This window comes from Engraulis encrasicolus, chromosome 19 (assembly GCF_034702125.1).
Source record: "Engraulis encrasicolus isolate BLACKSEA-1 chromosome 19, IST_EnEncr_1.0, whole genome shotgun sequence".
Classification (NCBI taxonomy): Eukaryota; Metazoa; Chordata; class Actinopteri; order Clupeiformes; family Engraulidae; genus Engraulis; species Engraulis encrasicolus.
The window spans coordinates 48,803,074-48,819,163 of NC_085875.1; the positions used below are offsets into that span (position 1 = coordinate 48,803,074).

A 16,090-nucleotide genomic window follows, 5' to 3' on the forward strand; every position below is an offset into this window, starting at 1 on the left:
TTACGTGAAAATCAAGTAAATGTCGCCCATTCATCTCTATGTATTTCCAGCGATTTTGAGCGATTTTCACACCAGCCGCCATTTTTTTTTGGAACAACCGATTCCCGGAAGCTAACATGGTTATGAACCCTCTAGATAAACTCCACCCTCTATGATTGCAAACTCTCAGAGATTATGAAGAACCACAGACTTCTATTATAACTAGACTGCGGATGTTCGATGCGTTGTGAAGCAACGGCTGGGGGCGGGACATGGGACGATTTTGGGGCGGAAGAAGGAAGTAGAGCGCCTTTTTCCATGTATCTCTATGGTGGACTTGAAGCCATGTAGTTCCTAGGCAATTCTTGCCGAGTCGGCCCTGTTTCGTTAAAACCACTGACGTGTATAGTATAACTGGACTGCGGAGTTCGATAGAACTCCATTCAACGGTTTTGAAGCAACCGCGGCTGATTTACTTCCGCCCCAAAAATGCGGAAATATAATAATCCCCTTGACAACGTTGAGCTACATTGCTGATAGGTCGACATCGCCGGCCAATCCACAAACAGACACTTCAAGACATGTCCCGCCCCTCCCACCCGAATATGACATGGCGTCCCCAGCAGAAATATTGAACCCACTTTTCAGCTGTGGAACTGGTCGACACAGAAACCCTTGATTGTCATAAAAACAGCAACACAAGTTCAAATGGAACTGGTGATCGGTAAGTATGGCAAATATACCATGCTATTAATAAAATGATACTTTGGGTTAACGAAACCTTGAAGAGCTTGTTATGATGACCATAATAATTTTAGCTTAGCATCTAACGTGAGCCAGCCGAGTGGCGAAAGACCTAGCTTACTATAAGTTACTTCACCACGTTGTAATGTAGCAATTAAAGATAAATGGGAAGTTAGGCTACAAACAGAGCTGTACACAGAACATGCAGATGTGTCTTTGGGGTCGGCGTACCGTTTGGCAAAACATAATCCATGTCAGCAATACTCAGTATCAACATTGCTTTTGTATGAGAGCTCAGAATGTTCCAATTTTCATGTTGTACATCTGCGTAAAATATTGTTTGGGTTTGTGTCTGCCACACCAAGTTAATCCTCTACGGACATTTGTAAATAACTTTGAATGTTTGGGCATCAAATGACATGCAAAACCTTTCCGTTTGACAGACAAACCATGGACGCTGAAGAAAGGCTCCTCGACGCCAAGCTGTCATCCGGAAGATTGAAGATGAAGATTGCCGTGTCGAGCAGTCATCATGACCATTTTTTTGCTGATCCCCCCCAGTTTTTGAAAAGATTCAGAATACAAAATCACTCTTAGAAGTAGACGGTATGGTAAACAAACCAAAGTTAACACCTTTCAGTTAGTAAAACATAGCTGGCCTACAGTAGGCTATGACTAAACATCTGGGTGTTTTGTATGCTTGACATAAAGATTAAAATGAAATATTCACCCTTATGTTCAGCTTTTTAAACTTGCAAATCATGGAGTGGACATTCTTCCCCAAGCTTGTAAGAAATGCATTACTTCAATCACACAGTGTCTCCCAACTTCTTTTTTGTCTCATGTACCCCCTAAGCATTTTTGTCATACCATGAGTACCCCCTCCCTCATGCTCTAGTCTACTGTATATCTTCCTCTATCCCAGTGGTTCCCAACCTTTTTCTTCAGGGACCCATATTTTTACCATTGTAAGCTTTGGTGACCCAATCATGCCAGCGCCCACGCGAGAGGGAGTCCCAGGCGAGAGGGAGTCATGCGGAAACTCATTAGAAAATTGTATTCCTCAATTTGTCTTCAGTCAAATATAGAATGACTGTTTAATGTGTCGCTTACATTTTGTTGCCTCTATGCATATATCAGTTTAAAAGCTTTACTTTGTCATATATTCAACATGGGCTATATGGTATTAAAACGAAACCCCTTAAAATCAAGAGGGCTTCGCGACCCACTGTGGATCTTTGGCGACCCATAAGTTGGGTCCCGACCCATAGGTTAGGAACCACTGCTCTATCCCAATATGATTATGCTCCATACATTTCTTTTTATTGATACCTGCCAATGCATGTACCACCTGCATTGTGTTCACGTACCCCTAGTGGTACATGTACCCCTGGTTGGGAAACACCGATCTAAACAGTTGTTACAATAGTGTGTTAACCAATATTACAAATTAAACAAAATGTGCGGGCTGCTGTATATAAGCATTTATTAACTGTGTTTCATAATTGCAATGGTTTTTGAAGCTGGTTCTGCATATCGGATCCTCTGTGGTGGTAGGATGCAGGCAGTAGGGTACTGTGCACATCTTCAGCTGTAACGATAAATACAAATCTCTTTAAAAAAAAATAATTAATGTAACATTAACATAATTGAAGCATATCACTGGTATATATAGAGTAACTATAACATTTCAGTGTCTACAAATGTCTACATTTGTTTAAAAAGGAAAAACCCATGAACATCCTTCTCAAAAAAGTTTTGGGTGCAGGACTAACAAAGTCAAATGACAACTGAAAATTAAGTCTGCTCACCAAGCTCCTGTTTTACTTATTTAATGTGATGAGCTTGAAGTGCAGACTTCATTTTCAGTTTTCAAATGTCTTTATTGTCCCATTACATCTGCAGAAATATGGGGGTGTAGACTCACTTGTGTAATACACTATAGATGTAAACAGAGACGTTGTCCAAGTCCTTGGTCATGTGATACCTGCTGCAGTGTACTCCACGTCTTCAGACCGCTCCGCTGTAAATAAAATAATGGCATATGAAGTGTGATGAGAATACGTCACCGTTTGATACACCAACAACTTAGGTTCATGGGAAGAAAACACAATAGATAAGGAGATGGGCTGCTCATGTTTCAAAGCATGCTGCCTAATCAGTGAAAATCATGGGGTGGTAGTTTCATGGTGTGGGCATGCATATCTGTCAATAGAATTGGTACCCTTGTAATTATTGAAGATAGTGGCTACTGACAAAATGCTAAGAGTTTACTACGCTTGATGTATACTTTTATCCAGTCCAATTACTTTTTGTCCCTTCAAATTGGGAGGCACATGTAAAAATAAGTGATAAGCTTTGGATGAAAGCATTGGCTGAGTGTAGTGTAATGTTACATACCGGGTACTATATAGTATCATAGATGGCAGCAGGCTGGTCGGGTCCTCAGTTGTGCACTGGCAACAGTGGCTGGTCCTTGTCCGTGTCTCTATGGGGCCTCTTCTCAGGTCAGAGTGACAATCCTTGATGATGTTGACTATGGTGAGACCTGCTGGCGTGTAGCCTACTGTACATTTTCAGACATCTGTAAAGAAAATGATGACAAACGAAGGGTGATGAGAACAACATATATTTCATTACTCACAAGCAGGTAATTGGAGTGCTTCTGGGTCTTCACCTTTTTTCCTTGGTGCTCATCAGTGTAGAGGCTCTCAAACTTGGTCCAGGAAGACAGATGCTGAGGCACTCAAGGTTGCAATTCTTTAAAAAAAAAACTTTTTTATTTGGCTACAATGCCTACGCGTTTCGGCCCTTATGGCCTTCTTCAGGGCGTATCAAGGATACAAGCTTGATACGCCCTGAAGAAGGCCATAAGGGCCGAAACGCGTAGGCATTGTAGCCAAATAAAAAAGTAAAAAAATTGCAACCTTGAGTGCCTCAGCATCTGTCTTCCTGGACTATATTTCATTACTATTTTATTACTAATATATAAACACATGCAGAGTAAGCAGATGATGGTGTTAGCTTTACATTGGAAGGTCTCTGGTCTTAACTCAGGAGCATACTTTAAGGATTTGAAACTTTACTTACCTGACAGTGAGTCCTGGCTCTGTTTTCCAGGTGAAGTGTGGTTTGTTGTTTGCCTACAGAATGAAACCATGTCACATGAGGATGGGGAAATAATGTTTACTACACAATGCACTCGTCAGTAGGCCTACAATTAAACATTAATGACACAATTTGCATTACACTATGCACTCGTCACTCAGTACAGTCAACATTAATGACGCAATTTGCATACTGAAAACGAACGTACCAATGACCATCATTTCATCACCAACTAGCAATTTGGCAACACAGAAACAAACAATATTTAACAGTTGACGGAGGAACACAGCTAGACTACGTTGCTTTTCCGATGTGGCCACTGGCCAGCATAGTGCCAGAATGGTAGTGAAATGTTTACTCATCTTGATGTAAGGACTTGGCTACGGTACGGAAGGAGGGAATTACACCTGACGCACGCCAAACAGACACATTTTGCTTTCAAAAGCAATGGCATTCAAATTATAATTAAGTTACTTGACAAGCCGACAGATCATCAAACACTGAAAGATCAGCATGCTGTCTTGGGCTAATAACAAGCTAGCATTGTCGTACGTGTTTGTTTAACAAAGCTCAGTCATTTTGGTCAATCAGCCACGTATATACATGTTTTTATTTTACTTACCAAAACTGCAGAGGTCCTTACAGAGTACGGAGAAGTACATCCAAAAGTACAACAACGCATATTTGTGGGGAAAGTGTACCAAAATTAAATAACCCATCGCAGTAATGAAGCTGTTGAAAGCAGAGCTGGTTGAAAGTAATGCAGCAGGGAGGGAGGGGGCTTCCCCTGGAGACGCCGCGAGACTCGCCCTTCTCCTTGACAACGGCCTGCCTGTCAATCAAAACAATAATTCTAAAGAATGGCAACTGCCAATCAACCCAAATAGCCATGCTCATTGGTCATTTAAACTATTTTAATAGCTTTCTTAAATAAAGGGTCAGCCCGAAAAAAATATCTGGGTTGTTTGGGAGGGAGGGGAGACTACCGTTTTAACGAAACAGGGCCGACTCGGCAAGAATTGCCTAGGAACTATATGGCTTCAAGTCCACCATAGAGATCAATGGAAAAAGGCGCTCTACTTCCTTCTTCCGCCCAAAAATCGTCCCATGTCCCGCCCCCAGCCGTTGCTTCACAACACATCGAACATCCGCAGTCCAGTTATACTATACACGTCAGTGGTTAAAACGGTAGTCTCCCCTCCCTCCCAAACAACCCAGATATTTTTTTCGGGCTGACCCTTTATTTAAGAAAGCTATTAAAATAGTTTAAATGACCAATGAGCATGGCTATTTGGGTTGATTGGCAGTTGCCATTCTTTAGAATTATTGTTTTGATTGACAGGCAGGCCGTTGTCAAGGAGAAGGGCGAGTCTCGCGGCGTCTCCAGGGGAAGCCCCCTCTCTCCCTGCTGCATTACTTTCAACCAGCTCTGCTTTCAACAGCTTCATCACTGCGATGGATTATTTAATTTTGGTACACTTTCCCCACAAATATGCTTTGTTGTACTTTTGGATGTACTTCTCCGTATTCTGTAAGGACCTCTGCGGTTTTGGTAAGTAAAATAAAAGCTTGTATACGTGGCTGATTGACCAAAATGACTGAGCTTTGTTTAACAAACACGTACGACAATGCTAGCTTGTTATTAGCCAAAGGCAGCATGCTGATCTTTCAGTGTTTGATGATCTGTCGGTTTGTCAAGTAACTTAATTGTAATCTGAATGCCTTTGCTTTTGAAAGCAAAATGTGTCTGTTTGGCGTGCATCAGGTGTATGGATTCCCTCCTTCCGTACCGTAGCCAAGTCCTTACATATTCATTCACGATGCTGTAAACATTTCACTACCATTCTGGCACTATGCTGGCCAGCCACATCGGAAAAGCAACCTAGTCTAGCTGTGTTCCTCCGTGAAAAACTGTCAAATATTGTTTGTTTCTGTGTTACCAAATTGCCAAGTTGCTAGTTGGTGATGAAATGATGGTCATTGGTTCGTTTTCAGTATGCAAATTGCGTCATTAATGTTGACTGTACTGAGTGACGAGTGCATAGTGTAATGCAAACTGTCAGTAATGTTGACGATTGCAGGCCTACTGACGAGTGCATTGTGTAGTAAACATCCTTTCCCCATCCTCATGTGACATGGTTTCATTCTGTAGGCAATACAACAAACCACACTTCACCTGGAAAACACAGCCAGGACTCACTGTCAGGTAGGCCTAAGTTTCAAATCCCTAAAGTATACGCTTGACTTAAGACCAGAGACCTTCCAATGTAAGGCTAACACCATCATCTGCTTACTCTGCATGTGTTTATATATTAGTAATAACATAGTAATGAAATATATGTTGTTCTCATCACCCTTCGTTTGTCATCATTTTCTTTACAGATGTCTGAAAATGTACAGTACACGCCAGCAGGTCTCACCATAGTCAACATCATTAAGGATTTGGCTCTCTGACCTGAGAAGAGGCCCCATAAACACACCTGACAAGGACCAGCCACTGTTGCCAGTGCACAACTGAGGACCTGACCAGCCTGCTGCCATCTATGATACTATATAGTACCCGGTATGTAACATTACACTACACTCAGCCAATGCTTGCATCCAAAGCGACTTTCACTTATTTTTACATGTGCCTCCCAATTTGAAGGGACAAAAAGTAATTGGACTGGATAAAAGTATAGATCAAGCGTAGTAAACTCTCAGCGTTTGTCAGTAGCCACTATCTTCAATAATTACAAGGGTACCAATTCTATTGACAGATATGCATGCCCACACCATGAAACTACCACCCCATGATTTTCACTGATTAGGTAGCATGCTTTGAAACACGAGCAGCCCATCTCCTTATCTATTGTGTTTTCTTCCCATGAACCTGACACTAATACAAGTTCAGCTACTTAATGTTGAGGTAAATAATGTAAACGACATAAGTATGTTAAGTTGTTGGTGTACCAAACAGTGACGTATTCTCATCACACTTCATATGCCATTATTTTATTTACAGCGGAGGTGTCTGAAGACGTGGAGTACACTGCAGCAGGTATCACATGAACAAGGACTTGGACAACGTCTCTGTTTACATCTATAGTGTATTACACAAGTGAGTCTACACCCCCATATTTCTGCAGATTTAATGGGACAATAAAAACATTTGAAAACTGAAAATGAAGTCTGCACTTCAAGCTCATCACATTAAATAAGTAAAACAGGAGCTTGATGAGCAGACTTAATTTTCAGTTGTCATTTGACTTTGTTAGTCCTGCACCCAAAACTTTTTTGAGAAGGATGTTCATGGGTTTTTCCTTTTTAAACAAATGTAGACATTTTTACTACACTGAAATGTTATAGTTACTCTATATATACCAGTGATATGCTTCAATTATGTTCATGTTACATTAATTATTTTTTAAAAATAGATTTGTATTTATCGTTACAGCTGAAGATGTGCACAGTACGCTGCTGCCTGCATCCTACCACCACAGAGGATCCGATGTGCAGAACCAGCTTCAAAAGCCATTGCAATTATGAAACACAGTTAATAAATGCTTATATACAGCAGCCCGCACATTTTGTTTAATTTGTTATATTGGTTAACCACACTATTGTTACAACACAATGCAGGTGGTACATGCATTGGCAGGTATCAATAAAAAGAAATGTATGGAGCATAATCATATTGGGATAGAGCAGTGGTTCCTAACCTACCATATAGCCCATGTTGAATATATGACAAAGTAAAGCTTTTAAACTGATATATGCATAGAGGCAACAAAATGTAAGCGACACATTAAACAGTCATTCTATATTTGACTGAAGACAAATTGAGGAATACAATTTTCTAATGAGTTTCCGCAGGACTCCCTCTCGCCTGGGACTCCCTCTCGCGTGGGCGCTGGCACGATTGGGTCACCAAAGCTTACAATGGTAAAAATATGGGTCCCTGAAGAAAAAGGTTGGGAACCACTGGGATAGAGGAAGATATACAGTAGACTAGAGCATGAGGGAGGGGGTACTCATGGTATGACAAAAATGCTTAGGGGGTACATGAGACAAAAAAGAAGTTGGGAGACACTGTGTAATTGAAGTAATGCATTTCTTACAAGCTTGGGGAAGAATGCCCACTCCATGATTTGCAAGTTTAAAAAGCAGAACATAAGGGTGAATATTTCATTTTAATCTTGATGTCAAGCATACAAAACACCCAGATGGTTAGTCATAGCCTACTGTAGGCCAGCTATGTTTTACTAACTGAAAGGTGTTAACTTTGGTTTGTTTACCATACCGTCTACTTCTAAGAGTGATCTAAGAAAGAGAAGCTTTGTATTCTGAATCTTTTCAAAAACTGGGGGGATCAGCAAAAAAAAAATGGTCATGATGACTGCTCGACACGGCAATCTTCATCTTCAATCTTCCGGATGACAGCTTGGCGTCGAGGAGCCTTTCTTCAGCGTCCATGGTTTGTCTGTCAAACGGAAAGGTTTTGCATGTCATTTGATGCCCAAACATTCAAAGTTATTTACAAATGTCCGTAGAGGATTAACTTGGTGTGGCAGACACAAACCAAACAATATTTTACGCAGATGTACAACATGAAAAATGGAGCATTCTGAGCTCTCATACAAATGCAATGTTGATACTGAGTATTGCTGACATGGATTATGTTTTGCCAAACGGTACGCCGACCCCAAAGACACATCTGTTTGTAGCTAAGTTTGTAGCCTAACTTCCCATTTATCTTTAATTGCGGCTAGCTATTACATTACAACGTGGTGAAGTAACTTATAGTAAGCTAGGTCTTACGCCACTCGGCTGGCTCACGTTAGATGCTAAGCTAAAATTATTATGGTCATCATAACAAGCTCTTCAAGGTTTCGTTATCCCAAAGTATCATTTTATTAATAGCATGGTATATTTGCCATACTTACCGATCACCAGTTCCATTTGAACTTGTGTTGGTGTTTTTATGACAATCAAGTGTTTCCGTGTCGACCAGTTCCACAGCTGAAAACAGGGTTCAATATTTCTGCTGGGGACGCCATGTCATATTCGGGTGGGAGGGGCGGGACATGTCTTGAAGTGTCTGTTTGTGGATTGGCCGGTGATGTCGACCTATCAGCAATGTAGCTCAACGTTGTCAGGGTGATTATTATATTTCCGCATTTTTGGGGCGGAAGTAAATCAGCCGCGGTTGCTTCAAAACCGTTGAATGGAGTTCTATCGAACTCCGCAGTCCAGTTATACTATACACGTCAGTGTGAAGAACCTGGAAGAACTTTGATGACGTCCAGGCTCACGAGATCGGATCCCACAGGAAATGACGACAGGGTTACCAGGAAATAGACTGACCCGCAAAAATACAAGAATGCACACAGCCTTTCTGAGATGATAACACAATGTCGATATCGACGAACGATTATTGCCGTTTGTGCAAGATTAATATGAGAGAACGTGGATCCGTGTTTAAACACTCAACCGATATCTTTCTGACAAAGAAAGCACCGAGCAATGCTACCCTACTACCGAGCATATCCGAGAGATTAGCGTCATTAGGTGTGACTGTCGCCCCGGAGTTACTGCAATCAAATAGATGTTGCCAGCGGTGTCAGTTGACTATTGGCAGGCTCGAAAAAGATTTGCCTTTATTCAGGCAATGGGAGAAGGACTTTAGAGACAGTGGCACGCCCACCACACTAGAACTAAACGACCTTACGCAGTCTTCGACCCCAAAGGATTTGGAAAAGTCCTGCCCAAACCCACAGGGTTCAAGTGCCAACTATGGCGGAGCACCAACAACCCAGGTAGCAGCCAACCTGTCTGTTCACGCTTCAAACTTGCATACATACTGTGTAAAATCGTAATATGTAATGAAAAGCAACATGTCAGTTATCAATTGGGTTGCCTTAGCTGTCAAATTGGAATCTATAACTTACAAAGTTTGCTTTTATCATGTAAGCCCATTTTTGTTTTGTTTTTCATCTAGACTTTCAGCCTACTCCATGTAGCCTTCCAGAGTCAGACAGTCTAGAAGGGGGAGTGTAACACTGGGTTTCAAAGCATTCCACAGCTTTACTAATATTTTTACCATACGTCAACAGGCTATTACATAGCGCATTCCAAAACAGTTTGTACACATCGTATTTTGTAAATAGAAACAAAATGTTGCCATTTTAAAAACATTAAATCCATGCACAACATGGTAGCACAAGGTCCATTATCAACTATGAAAGCCAATAAGCACACTATCACACTCCAACAATGACAACTGTTGAAAAATTTACAATAAACACAACGCTTGATTAATGTACATGATACAGACATTTAACCATGTTACATGTGGCAAAGATCATTCTAGATTGACCCAGAAGACATATGAAACTGTCCTGATTACAGAATGGAATATATTTAATCGTTTTTTGTTTTTGTTTTGTTTTTTTAAATCATGGAGTCATGCACCCTCCAGGTAGCCTGGGAACTCCCATACTGCCTTTAGTTCTACACAATCGTTTCGATCTGAAAGACAGTATGGCGAGGATGACTCATAACGTACAAGATCATGGGATCTGTGTCATAATGGCCAAGCATTCCGACCTTAACAGTTTCTCTGCCCAATCAGAGAGCAGGGCAGTGTGTCATAATAGCCAAGTATTCCGGCCCCATATGGAATTTATATAGGCAACTCCCCAGACCTAATCTCACTTGTGATTAGGTCTGGTGTTAACCAGGCAACCCTCCAGGTTACACAGACGATGAATATTTCAGCTTGCTTTGGTGGTCAGTCTGAAAGACAACGTATATGTAAGGGGGTGCAGTAGTGCCTTGGTTATGGTCTTCTTACTCATGTAGCTTGTTAAAATGAATGCTGAATGATACAAATTTGAGCAGCATAACTTACATAGCTACCAAGGCATTATATTTTGGAGCACAGCCTTTAGATATTACCCCATAATGATGGAAAATGCATTCTCTACTATGTTCCAACAGTGTCGTTCCATCATTAGAGTAAACAGGTGATAAAATAGCCAGCTTGTAGTCAGGATATGCCATATTAAGTTAAGCATAATATGAAGAACACACCAACCAGTTGAACTGCTGAAATCATGTATTGCACATAAAAATAACTATTCTTTTTATAAAACCATGCCTCGAGTCAAACTAATGAACTGTTACGTCTCCTCCTTTGTCCTGTATTTAGTCTTATTCAACGTTAAAAGCATTTTATTGGCCCTGTCCCAACTTTTTGTGAATTTGTTGCAAGGCTGAAATTTTAAATGAGCACATATTTTCCTCAAGACAATAATTCTGCTTGGCTTCAACAACTTATATTGTCTTTGCACAAAGGTCTATCCTAATGAAATGTTTTGAAAATGAAAGCATTTTTTTTTGTTTTTTTTTTGTTATCCACTTTGCAACTTATCAAACGTAAACTCTTGAAATTAATAATAGTAAAAACCCTATGTATAAATTTACTGATACATTTACCCTATGGCAGCTAAGTTATATCCAAAAATGACAAAAGCCGTCTCATGTAAATAAAACATGTATTCTTTCTTTCAGGTTACGATCAGATATCCATCCCAGACACTGACCAGGGTGTGCGACCCCGAGATAGATCCTATTGTCAAATTCATCGCGCTGAGGAGATGGAAAGAGGCTTCCAGTCACATCATGAAACACCCACTTCTGCGAGAGGAAATCCAACGGCAAGTTGTCCACTTGATAGACAAAGAAAGTGAGATGCTGAGCGCTCGAAAGAGTAACTTCATGCTGTGGAACTGTGCACCGGCGGACATCCAGCCGTTCTCCTTTGACCGCCTACGAGACGACCTCGCCAGGCTCGCCCCCTTTGTACTCTCCATCTTCGACTGCATCAGCAACGGAAATAACTTTGCAGCTTGCACTGCTGCCGCCATCGCCATAAGAGGCAGAACGCCACAGCTGTCAGCCCTGTCTTATTGGATCAGCACCATACTCTTGTCCGGCAGAACCAAAAAGTTTGTCTTCAATCTGCTCAGCCAGTTGTCGATCACCACTTCTCATGGCAGAGCGAGTAAGAAGCGAAACGAGATGATTCTTGGCTGTGGCGGCGGGGCTGCGGAGTCTTCACAATGTCACAGCTACTCGCAACAAACTAGAACTACAGCTGCAGAAACAGGACGGTTAGAAGTATCCCAAAACCAGGAGGACCGTCATCATCCGTTAGGTGAGGAAGCAGGAGAGGTTCTAGACCAAAACTACCAGGGGGGGCCGAGGTTGCTCCAGTGTTGTTTTCAGGGAGGCACATAAATTGGCAAAATGGATAGATTTTCAATGTTATGAATGCATAATGTATATCATGTCTCGGTTAGACACATATATTTGAACAGGGGCCAGGAGGAAATCTACAGGGGCCCTGTCCCATTCTGGTCCCTGTGTAGAAATGTACCCCTATTTGAAACATGAAGCCCCCCAAAAGATGTAGCAAGGCTGGCAGTGGGGATACTTTATTGTTTTCTCCTTGCATTGAAGGTAGGCCACAACAAGCACAGGTGGAGGACAGGCGTTAAGATAATGCAGGGGCGGGGAACCTTTTTCATTCAAGGGGCCACTTCGAATTCCTTCAAGGGCCGTAAAAGTCCTCCAAGGGCCGTACTATGAACACAAACTAGGTCACCTGAAAATATAACTTAACTGTATTGCATAATTTCCAAGGTTCGTTTACAAAACATGTCATATTTCATGTAAAGCTACATAACATTAAAAATGATATCGGGGCCGGATATCATGGCCTCACAGGCTGTAAATAGCCCTTGAGACGTCAGTTCCCCACCCCTCTTTTAACAAATTTAATTCACACAGAGATGGTTTTGAGGTTGTTTGAAAGCTCTGTCTTGAAATTACACAAACATCATGGAAGTAGACAACTATTGTCTTAGTAGAAATTATGAGATATTAAGATTCATACAATGTAATTTGTGTGTGTGTGTGTTGCAGTATCCCAGTTTCCTGTGATGAAGGACCTTATCCTTTCCGTGAACAAAATTAAGCAAACCAGAACAAAAGGTACACACAAAGGAAGGTTTTTTTTCTCTGAGAGCGAATTTTTCTACAACAAATTCTCTGATTCTCTGCATTCCTTCAATTTCCTATGTGTGCGTGGGCAAGAACAGCATTGTTTGTGCCTGCCAAATATTGCCCATAGGAAGGTGTTTCATGGCCGCATAGCTACGGCAGTACTCCAAATGATAGTTTGACACACGAGGCTATGCGTAAACAGCACCTGAGAAAGCACTAGCAGCCAGTTAGAGGTTTGAGGTTGATGCAGGGTCTTGACTGTGCAGGGGGAATTTGGTTACAGTGGTGCTGATTTTTGCTTTCTGTACTTATGACAGAGAAAAGGAACGAGCCCTCTCTCAAGTCAGACAGGTAAGGCTTTCTTTTTAGTGGTGTTTGTGTGTGTGTGTGTGTGTGTGTGTGTGTGTGTGTGTGTGTGTGTGTGTGTGTGTGTGTTATATAATAGGGGAGTGAGTAGTGTGTATGTGTAGTGTGTAGAGTAGTGTGTTGCTTATTTGCTGTCACAACAGCATCATGTGACGTGAAGTTTGTCTGTTGGATGTAGCTAACGGTAACTCAGTCTTGTTTGTGTGTGTTTGTTTGTGTGTGTTTGTGTCTACAGTATTGGTTTGAATTAGGAGGTTACTGTGCCAGTGTGTCAGGTGTTCTGTCTGTGTCTACAGTATTGGTTGGAATTAGGAGGTTACTGTGCCAGTGTGTCAGGTGTTCTGTCTGTGTCTACAGGATTGGTCTGCAGGAGGAGGTGACTGTGCAAGTGTCCTGCATGCTGAAGCTGTTTGACAGGTAAAGAAGAAAGCCACCGGAGCGTCTTCAGATGTGGGTAGTGAAGTTGTAAAGTTATTATTATTATTATTATATAATAATAATAATAATGTATTTTATTTTAAGCATTTATTTTGAGCACCTTTCAAAATACCCAGAGTCACTTCACATTAGAACAGGTCAGAGCAACGTAACACAATACAAAGCATGAATGCATTTACAACACAACTAAAATAGGAAACTTATTCAATGAAAACAAATACAGCAAAGAAAATATTTATAATAGTAAAATAGATAAATGGGTACAAAAAGGGAAGCGTGAAATAGATTTTAAAAGCATAAAGAAAGTGCAGGAGTGTGGAGGATGGCTTTCTCTTCTTCGTGCTGTTTGACAGGTGCTTGCGGTGCAATGCTGAAGCATGCAGCCTGTTGACGCGGCGTGAGGGAGACGTCTTCTACGTGACACAGCAATGCTGGACGTGCCACCACATCAAGGACTGGACAAGCCACGCAAACAAGGCTGCCGGTCAAGGTCAAGAGGTAAGGCCTGGCTGGCACCTGGAGGGATTGTGTGGTTATTCATTTATCTTTTAACTTTACAAAAAATGTGGTTATGTTTTGTTCATCATTGTTGTTCATAATTATTTGCAAAGTTTTTTTTTATCATTCTTTTTATGCATCCCTTATTATAAAGTGTTACCACTGTGTGTTATTCAGGCATCTGCAGACAAGGGAGCAGAGGAAGCGGAGAAGAGTGGTGGAGTTGAAGTGTTGGTCCAACCAGCGGAAGATATGGACACTGAGGAGGAGGACGGGGATGAGGAGGAGGAAGATGATGAAGATGAAGAGGAGGAGGAAGATGATGAAGAGGAGGAGGAAGATGATGATGATGATGAGGAGGAGGAGATTCAGGAGGTGCAGATAGAAGAAGGAGAGCAAGACGAGGAAGAAGTAGAAGGAGAGGAAGAAGAGGAGATAAATGAAGATGGCAAGAGAAATGAAAAAGAGGGGGAAGAGGGGATCAAAGAAAAAGAGGAAGAGGTGGAGGAGAGAATTGTAGAAGAGGAGAGAAATTATCAGGATATGAAGGAAGAGGAGGAGGAGGACAGAGAAGAAAAGCCCAGAGGAATGAAGAGGAAGAGGAGGGACGGCGATGAAGACTCTGGTGATCCAGCGGAAGGAGCCAGTGAAGGTTGAAAGTGGTCGGCCATTTGAATTGTTGTACCACAAGCCCAGCTGAGTTAGGCTGGGTGGCCTCGACTTGGCCCCGGTGCTGCTATCAGGCCCGGATTAAAGCACAGGCTAGATATGGCTGCAGCCTAGGGGGGCCCTAATTGGCCAAAAGTGAAATGTTGCAGAATGATGTGCCTTTCGATTTACGCACACACTAGATATGGCTGCAGCCTAGGGAGGCCCTGATTGGCCAAAAGTGAAAAATTGCAGAATTATGACAAGATGCCATATTGAGAAAATGATCTGTTGTGTTGAGTACAGTTGGTAGGCATGCTATTCTTAATTCCTAGCCAGACATGGCCACCACGTCTGTTCATCCAAACTGACTTGAAATAGACAAACATCCTAATGGACTGGAGGCTGGCTCAGCTATGCGGAGCCTACAGAAGGCTACCAGGATACAGCACTGACTAAAGTTCATACACATGGGCTTTAAATAGACATCCAAATAGACTTTGACCAACAAGACGGCGACAGAAGAGATAAGTCTACAACCGTGATTCTCAAAGTGTGGTCCAGGACTACTCAATATTCCACTACTGTATATGTAATTTGCTGTTTGCAATATGCCTTTGACCAGACTAGTCAAATTTCTAACATGTACAGAATCAGTTAAAAGCCGATATTGAGACTGGTGTGTGCGTGCGTGCGTGCATGCGTGCGTGCGTGTCAGACACCACGCCACCTACCTCAGAACCTTAATGATTCGTTTTCACACTCTTTTTTTACATGTTCGTGTTCAGAGTATTTTGCACAATAATGCTGTATGCAATACTGGTTATTGAAAACCATGGTTATTAGATGTTGCTGTATGAAATTAGACCTGTGTGCTATGCCAAACATTGAGGACACAGTAAAAGGTTCATGAAGTGTGCTCTTGTATTCTTTCTTTTTTTCTGAGTGACCTGCAGAGGGAGACAGATCCAAGGCCTTGGCACAACAAGGGAAGGCTGGAAGCATTCAACGGCCATTTAGTGACTTTACATTTTATAGCCTATTAAATGGACTGTCTTCATGTCTTCATTCATAAATTGCTGGGTCAAGAGTAGCACACGTCAGGGCGGTCCAGCGACCCCATGCCACTTCCACTATTGTTTGGATTTTTTTTTAACCTTGTTTGTTTATAGTGGACTATCTAAGAAGAATATTCCACCACCAATTACTAATTCATTTATGGGCATTCCGGTGTGCTCCTTATCAACATGTTACTTTC

At 41.7% G+C, this 16,090-nt stretch overlaps 1 protein-coding gene and 3 long non-coding RNA genes across 5 annotated transcripts; 3 read left to right on the top strand and 1 right to left on the bottom strand.

Annotated features, from left to right (window-relative positions):
• The first annotated feature begins 370 nt into the window (after positions 1–370).
• LOC134435572 (uncharacterized) lies at positions 371–1,372 on the top strand. Its single transcript, XR_010032022.1, has 2 exons — positions 371–703; positions 1,167–1,372. It is a non-coding gene; the product is annotated as an uncharacterized LOC134435572 (long non-coding RNA).
• Positions 1,373–1,633: 261 nt separating this feature from the next.
• Positions 1,634–5,012, bottom strand: LOC134435571 (uncharacterized). 2 transcript variants are annotated; one of them, XR_010032021.1, is made up of 5 exons: positions 4,454–5,012; positions 3,814–3,866; positions 3,124–3,307; positions 2,651–2,746; positions 1,634–2,314 (listed from the first exon to the last, which is right to left on the bottom strand). It is a non-coding gene; the product is annotated as an uncharacterized LOC134435571 (long non-coding RNA). The 2 variants fall into 2 exon arrangements; XR_010032020.1 differs by lacking the exon at positions 1,634–2,314 and having other exon boundaries at positions 2,340–2,746.
• A 4-nt stretch (positions 5,013–5,016) lies between these two features.
• On the top strand, positions 5,017–6,885 carry LOC134435573 (uncharacterized). Its single transcript, XR_010032023.1, has 4 exons — positions 5,017–5,383; positions 5,984–6,037; positions 6,214–6,394; positions 6,836–6,885. It is a non-coding gene; the product is annotated as an uncharacterized LOC134435573 (long non-coding RNA).
• A 2,303-nt stretch (positions 6,886–9,188) lies between these two features.
• On the top strand, positions 9,189–15,751 carry LOC134470251 (uncharacterized). Its single transcript, XM_063224278.1, has 7 exons — positions 9,189–9,629; positions 11,386–12,031; positions 12,802–12,870; positions 13,200–13,233; positions 13,606–13,665; positions 14,040–14,184; positions 14,362–15,751. The coding sequence occupies exons 1-7, from the start codon at positions 9,225–9,227 to the stop codon at positions 14,839–14,841; spliced, it is 1,839 nt and encodes a 612-aa protein (XP_063080348.1). The 5' UTR covers positions 9,189–9,224; the 3' UTR covers positions 14,842–15,751.
• The last annotated feature ends 339 nt before the right edge of the window (positions 15,752–16,090 follow it).